The sequence below is a fragment of the Gossypium hirsutum genome, chromosome D10 (genome assembly GCF_007990345.1).
Source record: "Gossypium hirsutum isolate 1008001.06 chromosome D10, Gossypium_hirsutum_v2.1, whole genome shotgun sequence".
Classification (NCBI taxonomy): domain Eukaryota; kingdom Viridiplantae; phylum Streptophyta; class Magnoliopsida; order Malvales; family Malvaceae; genus Gossypium; species Gossypium hirsutum.
The window spans coordinates 42,700,357-42,719,104 of record NC_053446.1 but is presented as its reverse complement, the minus strand read 5'-3'; the positions used below and the strand labels follow the sequence as shown (position 1 = coordinate 42,719,104).

Below are 18,748 nucleotides of genomic sequence, written 5' to 3'. Positions count from 1 at the left end.
GGTTTAATATATTTAATTAATTATCATTATAGTTTTAATTTATATATTAAAACTTTTTATCTTAATTGGTTTATTTATATTAATTAAATAAAATTCAATTTAATTCTTATTGAATATTTAAAATCTTCAGAAAAAAATAATGACACGTAGAAATAATTTGAAATAAAACACAAGGAAAAATTAAAATACTATTATTTAAAATAATTTTAAAGTTTTTTGGTACTTGATTACTGATTATTTTTTAATTTATATATTAAAAAAATTTTTATATAATCGTAAAAAAGATAGTATTAATTTTAAAATATTGAATTAGTTATCACTATAATTTAAGGTTTTTAGTTTAGGGTATATGATTTATTTAAAATTTAAGTTCGGTTTAGGAGTTACTATTTTAAGGTTTAAAGAGTATAGGGTTTAGTGATTATGGATTAAGGATTATAGTTTAAGGGTTGGAATTTAAGATTTAGGGGTTAGAGGTTTAAGGGTTAGACATTAGCAACATATTTGGTTGGGGGAATAGGGATGCATTCCCCCCTATTCCCTGGGCCCACCACCAAACAGACCTTTGGTTGGGTGTAATCGTATTACGCCCCTATTCCCTTCCCTCTCTATTACTGATACTGGCCGTAATAGCCACTCTGAGTTTGAAGCGGGTAATAGGGAATCCCCATCAATTCCCAATTTTATTTTCCATTTTCTGCCCTCATCCTCTCCCAACGTTTCCCAATTTTTTCTTTTCCAGATTTCTACTTCTTCTTCTGGTACGGTACGCTTCTTTTCTTCTCACATTTCTTTTATTTTCTCCATTTTCTTTTCTCCAGATTTCTGCTTCTTCTTCTAAATTTTTTTCCCTGTTTTTCTTTTCTTTTCTTTTCTTTTCTGTAAAATCGATTTTGATTTTGATTTTGTTTTTCTTTTCTCTTCTCTGCCAAGAGCTGAGCCAAAACAAAATAAAGCACCTTTTGCATGAGTTAAAACAAGGAATAAATACCCCATTTTCCTCCCCTGTCCTGTCCATTAATTAGAAATTTGGGGGTCTTTTTATTAGAACTTAGAAATATAAGATCTTGGGGTATAGTTGGAATCAGGATCATGGATTTGGAATTCTTGCAATCTATGGATATTCAAATTCTTGTTGGTGTAGCTGTAGCTGCTTTAGCCATTGTTGTTGGTGCTGTTTATCTGTTTGCCTTTTCGTCCTGAATTTCTCTTTCAAAAACTTCTTTTAAATGGTTTTTTAATTAATTAAAAAAAACTATTTTGTTATTCTAATTTGCTTACTCTACTTTGCATGCCTATTTCTCTTTCTTGGGTTATAAGTTCAATTTTGAATGCAGGTTTCTAATAGGATTTGGGGTTGGTGAAACTGGGTTTTTTTATCCGATCATATGTATATTTGATTGATATTTAATCCTCTTGTCCTAAATTGGGGAATCTTGCAACTTATTTTTTAATTTGAGTTTAAATTCCATTGTTATTATCAGTTTTGCAGTTTAAGGGTCTTTAATTGTGTTTTTTTATTTGGTGATTTTGTTATATTATTTTAACTATGGATTTGAAAATTGGTGAGAAAGATAATGGTATCAAGGCACCAAAGAAACAAGTTGGACTAGAAGGAGGTGGAAATTCAAAGATGAAGGGAAATGGAAGCATTAGTGGCAAAAACATGATCTTTAGAGCTGATCAATTTGATTTAAAAAGCTTAGACATGCAGCTGGAGAAGCACCTGAGCTGAGTTTGGTCTAGGAACATTGAGAAACAAAGGCCAGCTGAGGAATGGGAGATTGATTTGGCTAAGTTGGATTTAAGGAATGTTATAGCTCATGGCACCTATGGGACTGTTTATCGTGCCACTTATGATAATCAAGATGTTGCAGGTAAATTTTCAGATTCCATATAAATATATATACTTGTATTATCTATGTTAGTTCTTAAGCTTTGTAACTTGTTTGCTTGATGCAGCTTTAAAAATTATGCTTTGAGTTACAGTTAAAAATTATGACTCTCTTCTATGGCTTGGGTGCTAGGAACCTGAGCCAGATGAGGAAGTAGAAAATGAAGCAGATGAAAGGTTTAGCTTCTTTTACCTTTTTTGTATTGTATTTACATCTCCATTTCATTGCCCTTATTTTTATATTTAATCGCCCTTATCTTGAATATTGTCTTTTTATATATATATTTGATGGTTTGAAATTATTTATATCAAATGATGTTAAGAAGTTTTTAATTACTTGGAAATTTGATGGGCATGATCTGCTTGAATAATTTTTCTTGAAGTACCCATGTCCAGCACTTGTGTCCGACATGTGGATATGGAGTTATTACCTCTAAAGATCCTCCGAATACATGGGAAACCTTAGAAAGGCTTAACCATACCAGATGCATACCTGTATCCAACACTCACACCCAAGTTTGAGTAACATAGGTATGAAACATGACAGTTGGATTAAGCGGATATATATATTCGTGTATGTGCTACATCAGCACCATACTGACTTTATAGCTCAATTCACATGTTTTCTGTTGCCTTAGACCTTGTCATGCTGCTTCTAGCAACAAAGTGCAACTTTATTATCTATGTTTAGATAATTATACATAGAATGTATAAGTTTAGATTATTATACATAGAATGTCCTAATAAAGATATCAAGAATTTCACACTACACTTTATGCACAAATATGAGTGTTGGTTATCTAATTGAGCATTGAAATGCATAGCTATTTATGGTCACTTGCACTTGTTTTCCCCTCCATTTGAGGTTTGCATTTTCTTTGAGACCATAATGTAGTTAGAAGCAATAAAAAAACAATCACTGTCTTTTACTGCAACTTCTGTAATCCTTTGGTTGAAACTCATGAACTATTCAGAGATGTGAAACTGTCAAGTTGTATACGGTTAGAATTTGATGCTTGTCTGTGTGTGTATGTATTGTTTGATTGTATAATTTGGAAAGAGTGAAAATGTAGCTATGCCATGTTCTATATTCTTCTTATTTTAGGGGCTATAGATTTAAGCAATTAATTGAACTTAATTTTAAAGCACAAGTTACAAACATAACTGGTAGGCATGTCGTGCAATCCTGGTAGCCAAAGCCTGGTGGGTTGTGTCTCAATTGATTTGTCTTTATTGAGAAAACAAATGAAAATTTATTTCATGAGAATATTAATATATGATTTGAGAGATGTACTGCTAGGTTTGATATATTAATCTGAAACTACAAATTTCGGGATAAGAAAATCCATAAATTTGAATGTGTTCTGTTTTGATGTTGTCAATATTTCTATCAGAAGCAAATGTTCTATCATCCAGCTTTAATTCTAGTTTATTCTTGTGCTTTTCCTTTGCTACATGGAACTTAAGTAGGTTACAATAATTTTTAATAGGTACATTGTGAAGTAATAGCCACAAATTTAACTTGCTGGGACCTTTCCTATTTGATTTCTTATGAGCTACTAACTCATTCAACTTCTTTCTACATTAGGCTGTTGTTGAGTTCATGGCTGATCTCGTTGCCAAGAGGGATACCAAGGCATCACCACCAAAGAAGGAGAAAGGTTTTTGGTTCAGGATTTGTTCGATTTGTTGGCCGTTCCGAACCGCAAATACGGACAACAAGATATGTGTGTGTGTGTTTTTTTTATGCCAGTTCCATTACTTTGTAAATTATTTGTGAGATTGGTGAGCTTTTCTGCAAAGTTCAAAATCCTGATTGCTTGCAAGTGTTTTCAGATTCAAGAGAAGTGAAAAACCTACAATTGTAAATCTTTTGGCATCTATTCTATAGCTTCCAAATTCTACTTTTAGTATAAATTTTGCTTCTAAATGCATCTGTTCTATGTATTGCTGTTGTACAAAGGAACTGACTGAGGCATGAAAAAACATGTGAACAGTTGGAATAGAATTTAGCCACCAAGAACAAATATACATAAAAAAAAGGGAATAAATTCTTTTTAAAGAATTTATATTTAATAATAATTATTTTAAATTATATAAGTTAATTTATTTATATGTTAATTTATCTTATATATCATTTACTATTATTTTATTTATAATATTTTAATTGTATACTATAAATTATTAGCATTTTAATCGTATACTATAAATTCTTCATTACTATATTTATCTCTATGCTATTAATTAGTCACGAAATATTAATTATACATCATATATTATTAGGTTATACTTACACAAGAGTTCGTTAATTTTTGCTAGGTAAATACACATTCAAACTTGAGATTAAATTATATATTTTTATTAAATTATATTTAATAATATTTATTTTAAATTATATTTTATAGTATTATATATTATGATTTGAGTAAATTCATATAAGAATATTGATTATTAAGAATTTTATTAAATTATATATTTTAATTATAATATATTTAATAATAATTATGTTTAAATATGATTAAATTATTTATTATTGATATTAATAATCTTATTAAAATTTAAATAACAATAACAATAATCATTTACCAAAACAAATTTATGCTAAGGGTATTCTAGTTATTTTAGTTTTTTCCATTATGCTATTACACCTCTATTCCATTCAACCAAACACAAGAATACTATTACGCTTCTATTCCATTACATTCAACCAAACAATTGATTTGCTACTACACCTCTATTCCATTACGCCTTTATTCCAATACAGCGAACCAAACGTGCTGTAGGGGTTAAGAGTTAGGGATTTAAGGTTTAGGGATTCATGGGTCGGGTTAGGGTTTTGGGTTTAGATTAATTATTTTTTTAATTTATATTTTAAATATGTTCTTATATAGTTGTAAAAGAGATAATAATAAATTTGTTTAGGGTTTTTAGTTTAGGGTATATGATTAATTTAAGATTTAAGGCCGGTTTAGGAGTTCATATTTTAAGGTTTAGGTAGTATGAATTTAGGGATTATGGTTTAAGGGCTGGGATTTAAGGTTTATGGGCTAAGGGTTTAGGAGTTAGATGTTAGGGGTTAAGAGTTATGGATTTAGGGTTTAGAGATTCAGCGATCGAGTTAGGGTTTTGGGTTTAGATTAATTATTTTTTTAATTTATATTTTAAATATGTTCTTATATAATTATAAAAGAGATAATAATAAATTAAATATATTGAAATTGAGTATAGTTGAAATTATTTAAGAGATATATAATAAATAGACTTCATATGTATTGACATGTGGATTTAAAAATATATTAAAATTTTCAACAGAGCAAAACGGCGTCATTTTGTACAAAATAAATAATTTTTTGCTGCGTTTTTTAGAAAAATGCCGCAAAAAATAATCAAAATCCCGCCCACTCCTCAAAAATAATTTTTGATTACCCCGCTCATTACTCCCTTTTTTTCTCATATCCATCGAGCGCCCTAAATGCCCCAAATAAAAGTTTGTACTTAATTCTTTTTCCATTTCCCATTTTCCCTTTCAATCAGATCTTTCTGAGTAAGAAGAAGAAAAATTAGTACTTTCTTTCCATTGAAGAACTAGAAATGAAACAGGATTTCAAGGGAAAATGTCAAGAGAAAAACTAAGAAGAGCCGCACTTCCTCCTGTTCAAGAGGTGTTCTTTTTTATTTCTATTGCTTTCAATATATATTTCTTAGATTATTTCTGTTGATAATAGTTGTAGGAGTTTGAGTGGTGATTCTTTACAAGGTGTGGAGTTCACGTGGATCGATCAATGCTAGAAGATTCCTGAGATGGACATTGATTCTCAGATGATGAAGACTGCGAGTGGGGAAGATTTCAATATGGAGGTTTCAGAGATACAGGCTAGTGTGGTAAACGAGGTGAATGAGTTGGGGGAGACTGCCTTGTTTACTGCTGCAAAGAAAGGGCATCTTGATGTTGTCAAGGAGTTGTTAAAATACTCAAACAAAGAGACCGTTACTAAGAAGAACAAATCTAGGTTAGATCCATTGCATATTGCTGCAAGCCAAGGGCACCATGGTAATGATTTTTAGCTTTCGTTTTGTGATTTTGCTTGTGCTGTTATTTGATTTCAATTGGTTAGTCAAGTTCTTGTGAATATGGTATTTAGTAAAAGCACTGGTTCAAGTTGGTCTCAAAGTCTGATGAATAAATTTGATGATAAAGCTATGTTTGATAGCTCGAAAGATGTTGGTAAATGGGGGATAGAATATTTTGAACCAAAAAGTAAAAATGGATTACTTTTACTTGGTTGCCTTTGATTAATGTCATATATAATCCATTCCTTGCAGCAAGTTTTTTTTTCTACGACAAAACAAAAGAAATTATGATTATTTGGGAACTATGATGGAGATTTGAAGTGCAAGACAACATATTCAATATTGTCACACTAATGTTATGAAATGCTTATCGCCATCTGCTATATGATTTATTGACTAGTGAGAATGATGCGGTGCCATCCTTTTGAGGCAGATGCGGCTATTGTGATGCTCCTGGACAAGTTCGGTAACACTGCACCGCATGTCGCCACTAGGAAAAAGAGAGCAGAGGTATAACGTTTCTCTCATTCCTTCTTGCTATAGAGGTAGAAGCATATGTATCACGGATGCTGCATATTATTTTTCCATAATATATTTATTAAATTTTTGGAGTAGCCAAAAAGGGAATTTTAACATTTATTTAAGGGGCTAAAGGGCTTAAATTAAGTTAAGAATTTTTAGAAGAGGCTAGAAGTGTAGTTTGCCTATACTAAGGGGGCCAAGGTTCCTAATTGTTATTACAGTATCTGATTAATCAAATTTTGGTCTGAAAAGGGTTTTCTTGGATGTAATAATTTTTGGTCACTTTATTTTTGAGTTATTAACCTGCTAATTACAGCTATAGGCTCAAACATTGTGTCAGCCTCAACCATAAATGATGGTTATTGATCACTTTTTTTGTCTGTCTATTATATGTTTGTTTATATTCCAGGTGATCATTGAAAGGTATTCAAGGACAGACCTCCCAGATATAGAGAAGAGTAAGTATTATTTTCTTTTTCTTTTTATTCTCATTATATATATATATATAAAGTTAATAAAACTTGGTAAATATAATTAATTGGTTTGTTTTAACTCTCCTGTTTTCTTGGCTCTCAAGGTTCATGGTTCCTTCTTATAACTCTCCTGTTTACTATAATATATTTATTTATTTATCTTATTATTTTTTTAAGACCTATACTCATGTTTTCATTTTGTCATGGCAACTTGCTTTCCATGTTCATGCAAGCAGTACCATAATGCTCTTTGTACTTCTCTGGTTTAATAAGTTAGTACAAGAAATTTATTGAATGGAGAGCCTTAGCTAATTTAGGCTTATCTAATATATTTCTTCATAGGCTTGCTGAGGCAGCTAGCATTGTTGAACAGGTTTTTCTCTTCTCTCCTGGCTCCATTTCTTTCAACCAGACTTATTTTTCTTAATGTTAAGTGAATTTAAATTGGCTATTTTGCTTAATGTTCATACAGTTCTAACCCTATACTTACATCAATGGTGTATGTTTCAAACTTTATTTTCTAACCCTCATTTTTTAGCATACTTTTCTTAATATGGAAGAATAAGATATGATTTCGACCTTGATATTGATGGCAGTCGCATTATTTAACACCAAAACCCATATTTTACGGGTTTTTCAAAGAAGAAAAATGCTGAGAATAGATGGTCTCTGCAAAAAGATGGGCTACAAGGATGCCAAGTTACAGATGCTTTACGGGTATTAGATTTATCCTTTTTCATCTGTTTCTTGTGTGTTCCTAGCTTTCACTGTAAAATGGGATAGTTAAATTATATGGTTTCTGCATGCTCCAAATTCTTGAAAAAAAGGTTGAGAACATTGGCGAGTAAATTTTTAGAGAAAGTTCTATGAAGTTTTTTATGGATTCTGTGGCGCAGACCCATATTTTTTATTTTGGCATTTCATGTAATTGTTGTACAAGTAAAGTAAAAAGTAGACTGAAGCAGTTTACTATGAAGATTTTAGAGAAAGTTCTATGAAGTTTTAATCTATGCTTGCTTTCCCATGGATTTCCATTCCAACTAGCTTCGATATGGATCTGCTGCTTTATGTTTCACGCGATCTCCTCACTGTTAACTTGTAATTATCCTTTTTCCACCTTTTGATGAGTGATTTTGCTGCTACTATTGTTGTTATTAGGCTCTGATAGCCAATGGCGTTGAAGCGGGGACTACCCAGTGTGGGCGTCCAAAGGAGCAGAAGTTCTGGATCTCGTTTGTGTATCGTGATTCTTTTTTTCTTCTCAATTCTGACGCTCATTGCTTTGAGTTCATTACAAGATTTCCTTGATTAAATAAATGTATTATTTCTTTTATTACCAAGATTTACTTGATTAAGAAAATGCATCGTATGTTTTATTACCTTGCATATGTATTATTTATTTTAGTTTTGATTCTAAATTTTTATTTTTACTTAAGAGTTCTAACTTTTGAATTTTAATTGTGTTATTAATTTATTATTTTAAATTCTAAATTTAAATTTAAATTCATTAATTTTTATATTTAGTTTTAAAGTTAAAATTTTCATAGAAAGTTTAATTTAAAAATATTTTTTTATTTATCCTTGAAACATAATATAATATTTATCATAGAAATAAATATTATTTAAAAATTATTTTTTTTAAAGATATGTTTTTAGCGGCGTTTTTGTGAAAAGCGCCGCTAAAGGTCTGTTCTATAGTGGCGTTTGTATCAAAAAGCGGCGCTAAAGGTCTTGATCTATAGTGGCGTTTGTTGGAAAAATGCCGCTAAAGGTCTTGATTTATAGCAGCGTTTGTAGAAAAAGTGCCGCTAAAGATCTTAAACTATAGCGGCGTTTGTGGAAAAGCGCCGCTAAAGGTCCTAATCTATAGCGGCGTTTTTGGAAAAAGTGCCGCTAAAGGTCTTGATCTATACTGACGTTTGTGGGAAAAGTGCCGCTAAAGGTCATGATCTATAGCGGCATTTATTTCATGTTTGCGGCGTTTACAATAGAGGCATTTTTTGCGGCGCTTTCAAAAACGCCGCAAATACTTTTAGCGGCGCTAAACGCTACTAAAAACCTGTTTTGGTGTAGTGAAAGTAGGAGCAACGTCACTTTAGGGGCTATAGTATGATTTTACCATGGCAATATTATGCTTGTTTGTTTTAGTGAGCATTTTGTTGCATTTTCCTTTTCATTAGAGTTTAGTGGCTTATGGTGATTGTGTTTTGTAAGTTCAAATTCTGATGTCTATTTTTAGATAATTTTATTTATTTTACTCGTTTTTAAGAAAAAATAGTAAAGTTTAAAAACTTTATTTAATGACAATGGTAATAGTCAATGTATATACATTGTGTAAGATTGTTAAGGAGAAAACCATGTGATGAAATATTAGAGACTAATAATTGTTTGATCGGAAAAGGGAAAAGAATGTACTACAGGTTCTGAAATTGTTTGTGAATTTATTATTAAAGGAAAATTATTGTTTTTCGGTACATTAATCTTTTACAGGTTTGATCATGAAAGTTGTGACATCTATTTAAAAAGCTAGAACTATTGAGGTATGAAGTTCATGATATGTGTTTCTTTATTGTATTTTATAAGGTGGAGATTATGACAAAGTTGGCGTGCAGAGATGAAATGTGTTCGTGACTTGGTGGTAGAGTTTTAGTGTTGTTGACCATATTTTATTTTTTATTACAAATTGTGTTAGTTTCTAAGCTGATGATAAATAATTTTTTATTACTTTGAAATAGACCTTTAAGGGTTGAACTACTGACACAAGCTTGAAGACTTGGGCAAAATTTTGTAAGTTATGGAAAAAGAAAGAGACTCAAAGTATGGGCAAAAAAACCCATTAAAAAAATACGTTGGGCCTTGGGCTTTGGATAGAAATTTTCAAACCCAAACTTGATCATATTTAATATTATTCTATATAATAATCATAATATAATATATATAATATTTATTCTAATGTAATTAACACTTAAACTCAAATATCATAGTTTCAAAAGAAATGAAACAAAGGAATTCTATCTTATGAATTACATTATGTGAAGCTTGACAGGAAAAAAATAATGTGAAACACTATAAACTAAGGCTCCGTCTGTTTTACTGAAAATAATTTTCGGAAAATGATTTCTGGAAAATGACTTAGTTTTTTGGGAAAAAAATATATATTTTGGTATTTGAATGAATTTGTATAAAATATTTTCGATTGTGTGGCAGATTTCTTGAAAATATTTCACAATAGTTGTTTTCAATGAAACAAACGTACATTTGAGATTTTCTTATCTTTACATTATTTAATTAAGTTTATTTTATATCTATAATTTTATATTTTATATAGTTTTTGTATATATTGAACATATTTTTCTAAATTCAGGTTCATTACAATGTCTTTGTTTAGTTACATAACTACCAAGTGAGTATTTTTTGTTTAAAAATGTGACATCAATAAAATTGACAAAAAAATTTAATAATGTTAACAATTGGACTTGATTTTTAAATCTGAAAAGTAGAGGGACTAAATTCTTGAAAATAAAAGTTGTCACATCCCAAAATTAAGTTTTGGAATTCAAAATTTAGTAACTGGAAAGTATTTTTGTTAAATAAAACCAATTTATGAAAGAAATGAGAAAAATGCCTTCAATTTAAAAAGAGGACTGTTTTGCAAAGGGGTTAAATTTGAGAGTAGCTCAAAAGCAATTATACCAATGTTTTAAAAATCAACCTATTTTCCCCCTTCACCTTATAGTTGACACACATTTCTCCCTTCCCTTTTCTTTTGTCGTTAGTTGTAAATTCCTAAACATCATTCAAATATTTTGATCTCTAGTAACTGAACCATTGTGATTTTCACCCTCTTCCAAACACCAAATTTCTTTCAAATTCGAAAAAAAAAAACATCAAGAACACCATTAATTTCATCATTCTTTTCCTAGTGGGTTTTCTCGAATTTCAACCAACCATTTGTTGTTCTTCTCAATTGAGGTAAGGTTTTGTTTTTCTATTAGATTTTGATGTAGTCTAGCCTTTCAAATCAAGTCTTAATCCACTGAAACAAGTATTTCATGTGTTAGCTGAAATTTGGGTCGTTAATGGTAGAATTCAGATTTTTAAGCGAAACTATTGTTTCTAGGTGTTTTTTTGACTTGTTTCGATGAGATTAGAAGGTTTTAAAACTTGCTTTAATCAATCGTTAAAATATTTGAAGGATTTAATGATTTTTCTTTCAAAGTAGTCATGAACGTCGAACTTTTTTTAAAAACTTAAATCTAAAATTTTGGGCATTTTAAAGGTTGAGACATGTTCTTAAATGTATAATTAGGTCTTTAGAATTAATTTTAAGCAATAGGAATAGGTCTAGATTAAGGAATCTGAGTTTCGAATAAACTAGTTGAAATTTTCGGTTTAAAAAGGAGCTTGGTAGAATCTGTGTTTTTGTTTGATTATGTTGTGGTTATGGTTGTTAATCATTTTTACATATTTTGTAATTAATGTTTGTGAAGATTTGAAACCGTTGGAGCCCTTTACGAGCAAGGCAAAAGGCAATGAAAAGCTAGTTTGAGCTTTCAGCTAATAAGCGAAAGAGCGAACAACGAGTGCTCGAAGTCGTTGCCGGTATGCGCAATTCGTAGCATTAAGCAGGAGATTAGGAATAGTTGAAACTCCTAACCTAAGTTCCGAGTGTAAGCCTTCTTTATACTTTTTTCTTGTTATGAAATTATGCCTAATGTATATTGAGTTGTGAAAGGTGAGGCTGATATGACAAGTAATATGTGTGAATACTTGTATGTGATAAAATGATTTTAATGCACACGTATGTGACCTAATATATAATGGCTCAATGAGCATTTTTGCGACACTTATAGTGCAATTAAATTGAAACCGATAAGTATGCTTTTGTACGAGGTTGTGATATGAATTGATGTGTATGAACAGAGGATGTTGGGCTGCCATAGGATGTGAGTACTAGGGGTGTTCAAATTTCGGCTAAAACTGAATTAACTGACCGAATCGATCTAATTTGGTTAATCGGTCGGTTAACCAATCTAGTTTGGTCAAAGGTGGGTTAAAAGTTTTTTAAAATTTCGGTTAACAGTTAATTAGGTTCAAAATTGAGTAATTAACTGAATTAATCGAAGTTAATAAATAATATTATATATTATATATTATATGTATTAGGCTATTACTAATTCGGTTAATTCAAATAATTCTGTCAAATGAACATTATCAAAAAAAAATTGATATGTTTTATACTTGTTTTTTTTTTAAACAAAACATATAAATTTAGATTAATTCGGTCGACCGAATTAATTGAAATATGTCGGTTTGATAAAGTTTTTTGAAAAAAATTCAATTCTGTTAATGGTTAAAAGATTAAAAAGGTTGGTTAATTTGATTAATTTGGTTAATACTAGTTCGGTTCGGCTAACCGTTTGAACACCCCTAGTGAGTACTCACCTTTGTGGTGTGTTGGAGAGTGTTTAGCTTTATGTTACACTTATGTGATATGTTAGACTCTTTGAGTCATTGGTGTGGTCTATCCGATGTGTGGCGATAGAGTTCACTTTTATGTTTCATAATCTCAAGTTGCCAAATTATCATTAAATGATTTATATATGAAATATGTTGTATGTATGTGCATGTGAGTACATAAGATAGACGTATAACATAACGAATCATGAATATGTTAGTTTGACGTTGTTGTAAATATGGCTGTGATGGTGCTTAGTTGCTTTTGCTTTATGTATGATGTTATGTATGCCTTGTGGTAATTTCAATTATTCACTGAGCTTGTTTAAGCTCACACTCTCCACAGAACATTTTTGCAGATAAGCAGCACTTTCAGTGTGAGTGGAGTGGCCAATGAAGTGATCTTAGCAAGGCAATAAACTTTCAAGTAGGTGGTTTTATATTTTTTTAACACTTTGAATAAATGTGTTGTGGGTTAGAGTTATAGTTCTAGTTCTAGTTATTATCATCATTTTATTTATCACAAATTTAAGATTTCACTTATGGGATGTTGATGTTGTTTTGGACTTCATTTATGAACAATTTGATGTTTGAGATTAAGGCTGATAATGCATGTTAGGTAATTTTGATGCAAATGTATGGATGTGGCATGATAAATGTTTAAAAGATGTTAATAAGTTCAGTTAAATTAGATCATAATTGTGTGTGGAGTAAGAACATTGTTTTAAGCATGAAGAGCACTTTATTTTGTGTTTTTTTTTTGCATTCTAAGTAAAAGTACTGATAATCGGGGCATGAATATTGATACCATGAAAATGAGACATTTTAAAAAATTGACAGAAACCTAATTTGGTATTGATACCTACTCACGAGTATCAATACTTGTTATAAAGATACTGATACTCTTGCCAAGGTATCGATAAAATGTTTTAAACCAAAATTGGCAAGATACGATTTTTACATTAGTATCGATACCTAATTTACTAAATATCGATACTTGCTATTTAGTATCGATACTTACTATCACGTCCCGAAATTGGGGTTAGAAGCGTCAAGGTTTGTAGGATAAGTTTGTAGGGGTAGTTGAACTTTTAAGTTTGTTTGCGTGTTCTAGTGATAGAATGAGTTTATTGGTTCACTGGTAAGGTTAGCTTACCCTTAAATCTCATGTTCAAATCCTTGCGTGTGCTTAGAGGAAGTTATTTTTGGTTTTTAACTCTAATAAACTTGATAGGTTAGGATTTTATTTATTTTTATCTTATTTATTTTATTTTAATTTTTGAAAACAAGAATCCCTAAAATTCCTCCTAGTAACGTTCCCCTCTCTCTCACTCTTTGGCTGGCAGTTTTGTTTTCTTCTTTATTATTGAATTTTCTTTTATGTCCTTCTTTTACTTTTCAATTTTTTTTTCTTTCCCATTAACACCCTAAAATTTTAGTAGTTTTTGTGCCATTTTGTCTTTGCGCTTAAGCCCTGATTACTGTTGATTCGTTAGAGTCTCTCCCGTTCTTCCACATTTTCATTTGTAAAAGTTTTAATCGTGTAAGTGCTATCTTTTGAGTTGTAGATCAGTTTCTTCATTCTTTTTTAATTGTAAGGTCGAAATCCTTATAGGTTTTGTATGTGTGTGATATTGAGTTTTCAGATTGGTAGAGTAGAGGCGAATCTATCAATCTTTGGTGCTGGGAATTGCGATTTCAGGTGTCTTTCTTGAACATTCGTAAATAGGGGTGATTTTGTGGTTAATGTTCGAGATTTGCAGTAAGATTTGGGGTGGTTTTTGTAACCACACGGGCGTGTGCTGCACATGGATGGTCCATACGATCATGTGTCGCTTATGAAAATAGGTTAAGTTTCTTGTCACACGGCTTAGGGAGTTCCCACACGGCCGTGTCTCCCCTGCTCCTTAGTTTTGAAAATTGTCACATGGGTTTAGTGAGTTACACGACCTACTTACATTGCCGTGTATCTCAGTCATACGGCCGTGTACCCCTACCACACGTTTGAACCTTCCCACACGACCGTGTGGTCCTGTCTCTGCAATTTTGTCACTATTTTTGCAAATTAATTCATTTTAGTCCCTGAGTGATCTATTGTGTATTTAAGCCTCTGTAGGAGTGATTGAGACACTGTTATTGGTTGTAGTATGAAAGGCGTATTATTGTTAGAACATTTTCATACATATGCATTCACAACTTTAAAATGGTTACTCGCATAGGTTGTTGATATGATGTTGTATACAAAACCTAATATATGAAAATGTATGGATGTGATAATCGAAAATTGTGCACATTGTTTATTTTTCTATTTTGTAATTGGATATGAGAATGTCTGATTTGATATATATATGTATATGTATTGAGAGATTTTTGCATATGCATTATGGTTGGGGTTGATATTGAAGAGAAGGAAGTTCGATTTGGTAGTTAAACTGTATTGTTATAATTTGGCGATAAAACTGCAATAGTGTTAGCAACTTGACTGCATCACATTTAAGTGGCTTACGACCACCTCAAGGTGTGATTTGGTTGGATGGGTCCATCATAACCCAATATTGGTGTGCAGAGGTTGGAAAGGGTTTAGCATACCCTTATTGGTGTGAGATGGATGATGGAGTTGGGGTGTAGCGGTTGGATAGGAGGGATTTTGCACCATATTACATATGAATACGATTTTGCATATCTGTTTAGTGATATAATAATATGATACGCTAATCTTATATGATCTCTGTTTATGGTTTGATTATGGTAATTGTAAGTTTGATCGACTGTTTGTTGTTGCGTCATTTACTTTTAGTTAAAACTCACACTGTGTTTTGTAGCTCACCCTCTTAGTTTATCCCTTAACAGGTAATCCATGTGGTTAGGACACAGACTCAGCGAATTGGAGGTTTCAGAGTTAATCACTTTGATTTGGTTTAATAAGTTTTCCTAAGATATAATAAATTATTTCCAATTGCTCTTAATTGAAATCGTGTATGCATGCGTATAAGTTCCAAAAGTTATTGTGGCATCCTGTTACTGGGTTCGGCAACCTGACCGGGTGAGAGGTGTTACAAAAGTATAGAGACTAAATTTCAAACTTGTGAAGAATACATGGACTTATGACATATTTTAACTTCTATAGTACAAAACATATATTATTAAAATATTTAATATTGAATATTTTTAATAATATGTGAAGAATATTATTTAAATTTATTATTTTCAAAATTTATTATTAAAATAAAATTAAAATATTAAATAATTTATTAAAATAATAAATTATATTATTTATATTAATTATATTAATAATTTATTATATGATTAAATATGTATGTTTAATCATATTGAAAATTATAATATTTTATATTAATATTATAATATTTTTTTAAAATAAAAATAAATTTTATTATTAATATAGTAATGTTAAGTTTGATTTAAGTTAATTTTTATAAAAAATAAAATTACTCATAAATGAGCTTTTTTCGAAAAATGACTTGCGCTTTTTAGAAGGATAAATTATTTTACAGGAAAAAGAGTTTATTTTCTATTGACTTTTAAGTTATTTTTCGTTGACCAAGTTATTTTTTATAAAATAAATATAAAAAATTCAAAAAATATTTTTCGTAAATTATGTTCAGGGAAATAAACTAAGCCTAAAAATAAAATAAAAAACGCATATATAATAGTAGCTTTTGAAAGCTGAAATAATTTGCTGGAATTAAATCCCTTGAATGCAGTCCAATAAACCGCAACTGGTATTATATAAATAAACATAATCAACTTGTTATGGGTTAGAGAGTTCAAATTTTAATAGTGTTCTCAGTACCGGTGGGCCTAGACAATGAATACTCCAAATTCAAAGTTTGCGTTATGGATCCACTAATTTCATCAAAATAATATATTCATATTTGGGGTCGACACTAATAAAAATTATTCAATCTGGTCCAACCAATGAATCGATTTATCCGAAAAACATATACTATAATATCTTTCACGTGTTAAATCCAACTGTTATTTTTCTTTCTTTCGTACTCTTCCCCTTTTCCCATAACCCCATCGAGTGGATGAAAAGGAACACCTATCATTTTCAGAAGCTTATCATATCTACAGTACTATGGATTTTGTTTTTATAGATAAACTTAGTGGGAATTCTTTTAACATAATCTATAATTACATATTGATAATGTTTCGTGACTCAAATCTGTACTTATTTTATGACAAATTTCTGCAACTTTTCCACAGTTTCAAATGTTCATACCATTTTGTCCTATATTGATAATGTTTCGTGACTTAAATCTGTACTTATTTTATGACAAATTTCTGCAACTTTTCCATGAACAATTTTTTTAGGGAAGTCGAATAAAATTTTAATTTTTTATAATTTATATATAATTTTATCTTTATTAATTTAAAATTTTAAAAAATTAAAAGGATCTAAATAGTAATTTTGCATTTAAAGGTCGGTTCCCATGCGACCTCTAGAATCGCCTCTCAACTTTCCCACAGTTTCATATGTTCATACCAATTTGTCAACGATATCTCTCGACAGCTTTAACCAATCGCAATTTAAAAAATGTGGAAAAAAATTTAACCCCTTTGGGTTTTTTTTATATGCCATGACTTTTAATTCCTCATAAATTTTATAATTTAATTCTCACCTCTTAAAATTATTTCTGGACTCATCCCTGTTAAAGGTATTTAGTTTCTCACAAACTGACTATATAGCATGTGATCCCCTTAGAATGTCAAAAAGCAATGTAGATTCAATATTTCACATTGAAATCCGCAGAACCATGTATGTCGCAAAATTCTTGCAACGTGTTTTTCACAGTAGTTAAACTTTAAGGTGTCATGATTTTCACAGTCGCAAATTTGTCAAAAATTTCGACGCCACATGGGACCCAAAGAGCGACTCAACACCGCACAGATGCAAAATTGCATGTGTGGTGACGTCATAAGTCTAGCTTTCCGTCCACTATAAAAGGGCAGCAAATGTTATAGTTTGTGAAGCACAACAAAACCGAGAGATATATTCCCAAACATGTCTAAAGCCTGCTTGCTTTTGTTTCTCGTTGGAGTGGTGGTTTTTATCATCACTCCTTCTCTAGCTAACCAACATCATGATAATGAGCTTCCCAAGGGGAAGCCTTTCCCAGGTGAGAAGCAACCACAACACAAGCCATTCCCTGAACACCGACCGCCAATACACAGTGGACCTGGCGGTAAAGGACAGGAGCCACCACATGGGGAAAAACCTCCTCATAGAAACTTATTGAGTGTGGAAGTTGAGGGCACACATAAACCTCCACGACATTCAGGTGGTAAACCTCCAAGACACTCGGGGGGTAAACCTCCACATGTTGAGGGGTTCCCTACCGATAAAGCACCCATGAAGCCATTCCCTGGTGAAAAACCATCCAAGGGTAAGGGAAAGGGAGCACCTCATGAACCCAAACCTCCTCATAGACACTTATTGAGTGTGGAAGTTGAGGGCACACATAAACCTCCACAGCACTCAGGTGGTAAACCTCCACGACATTCAGGGGGTAAACCTCCACATGTTGAAGGATTCCCTGGTGACAAACCATCCAAGGGTAAGGGAAAAGGGGCACCTCATGAACCCAAACCTCCTCACAGACACCTATTGAGTGTGGAAGTTGAGGGCACACATAAACCTCCACAACAATCAGGTGGTAAACCTCCACGACATTCAGGGGGTAAACCTCCGCATGTTGAAGGATTCCCTGGTGACAAACCATCCAAGGGTAAGGGAAAGGGAGCACCTCATGAACCCAAACCTCCTCATAGACACCTATTGAATGTGGAAGTTGAGGACACACATAAACCTCCACGACACTCAGGGGGTAAACCTCCACATGTTGAAGGATTCCCTGACGGTAAGCCATCCATGAAACCATTCCCCGGTGACAAACCATCCAAGGGTAAGGGAAAGGGAGCACCTCATGAACCTAAACCTCCTCATAGACACCTCTTAAGTGAGCCACACAAATATGTAATACCACCCAAAGGTAAGGGAGAGAAGCCTCCCCATGAGCAGAAACCACACCATGGACACCACCCAGGGCACCTTCTGGGAATAGAAAATTAAAGCACAAATCATCCTAAGGTTCTCATCAACCTACAATTAGGAGATCATCATCAGCGTGTATGGTAGGACTATTTTACTATAGGAATAACAGTTGATGTTGATTTATCCTTTTATTAGTTGTGTAGCGATCTAGTTACGTATATTTTGTTCATGGCTTGGAGGCTGTGCCGTGCCTACCTTATGACTATGTTGTTTTAGAAATTCCAGCCTCATCTATGGTTCGACATTTTATGATAT

At 31.7% G+C, this 18,748-nt stretch overlaps 2 protein-coding genes and 2 long non-coding RNA genes across 29 annotated transcripts; all 4 read left to right on the top strand.

Moving 5' to 3' along the window:
- Window positions 1–492: 492 nt before the first annotated feature.
- LOC107914908 (uncharacterized) lies at window positions 493–3,804 on the top strand. Of its 6 annotated transcripts, XR_005919505.1 has the most exons (5): window positions 549–761; window positions 1,575–1,877; window positions 2,028–2,071; window positions 2,278–2,425; window positions 3,483–3,804. It is a non-coding gene; the product is annotated as an uncharacterized lncRNA (long non-coding RNA). The 6 variants fall into 6 exon arrangements; XR_005919504.1 differs by having other exon boundaries at window positions 493–761; window positions 1,963–2,425; XR_001689080.2 differs by lacking the exon at window positions 2,278–2,425 and having other exon boundaries at window positions 516–761.
- Window positions 3,805–5,319: 1,515 nt separating this feature from the next.
- LOC107914907 (ankyrin repeat-containing protein ITN1) lies at window positions 5,320–8,390 on the top strand. Of its 21 annotated transcripts, none has more exons than XR_005919502.1 (6): window positions 5,320–5,945; window positions 6,399–6,475; window positions 6,897–6,945; window positions 7,303–7,333; window positions 7,557–7,677; window positions 8,119–8,390. XR_005919502.1 is itself a non-coding variant. In XM_041102490.1 (6 exons), the coding sequence occupies exons 2-6, from the start codon at window positions 5,696–5,698 to the stop codon at window positions 8,123–8,125; spliced, it is 504 nt and encodes a 167-aa protein (XP_040958424.1). In that variant the 5' UTR covers window positions 5,320–5,556; window positions 5,652–5,695; the 3' UTR covers window positions 8,126–8,390. The 21 variants fall into 21 exon arrangements, 19 of the variants coding, with proteins under 19 accessions (XP_040958424.1, XP_040958420.1, XP_040958431.1 ...); XM_041102490.1 differs by lacking the exon at window positions 7,303–7,333 and having other exon boundaries at window positions 5,320–5,556; window positions 5,652–5,945; XM_041102486.1 differs by lacking the exon at window positions 7,303–7,333 and having other exon boundaries at window positions 5,320–5,556; window positions 5,626–5,945; window positions 6,366–6,475.
- Window positions 8,391–10,751: 2,361 nt separating this feature from the next.
- Window positions 10,752–15,497, top strand: LOC121222253 (uncharacterized). The gene is made up of 4 exons (XR_005919500.1): window positions 10,752–10,932; window positions 11,451–11,630; window positions 12,777–12,844; window positions 15,268–15,497. It is a non-coding gene; the product is annotated as an uncharacterized lncRNA (long non-coding RNA).
- Window positions 15,498–17,443: 1,946 nt separating this feature from the next.
- LOC107915478 (early nodulin-75) lies at window positions 17,444–18,511 on the top strand. Its single transcript, XM_016844635.2, has one exon. It carries the CDS (start codon window positions 17,444–17,446, stop codon window positions 18,509–18,511), a length of 1,068 nt encoding a protein of 355 aa, XP_016700124.2.
- The last annotated feature ends 237 nt before the right edge of the window (window positions 18,512–18,748 follow it).

Coding starts and splice junctions, on each gene's coding strand:
- LOC107914907 (XM_041102486.1), top strand. CDS start 5,696: ATGGACATTGATTCTCAGATGATGAAGACTGCGAGTGGGGAAGATTTC. Junction 5,946..6,365: donor TGCAAGCCAAGGGCACCATG/GTAATGATTTTT, acceptor TTTATTGACTAG/TGAGAATGATGCGGTGCCAT. Junction 6,946..7,556: donor CCTCCCAGATATAGAGAAGA/GTAAGTATTATT, acceptor TATTGATGGCAG/TCGCATTATTTAACACCAAA.
- LOC107915478 (XM_016844635.2), top strand. CDS start 17,444: ATGTCTAAAGCCTGCTTGCTTTTGTTTCTCGTTGGAGTGGTGGTTTTT.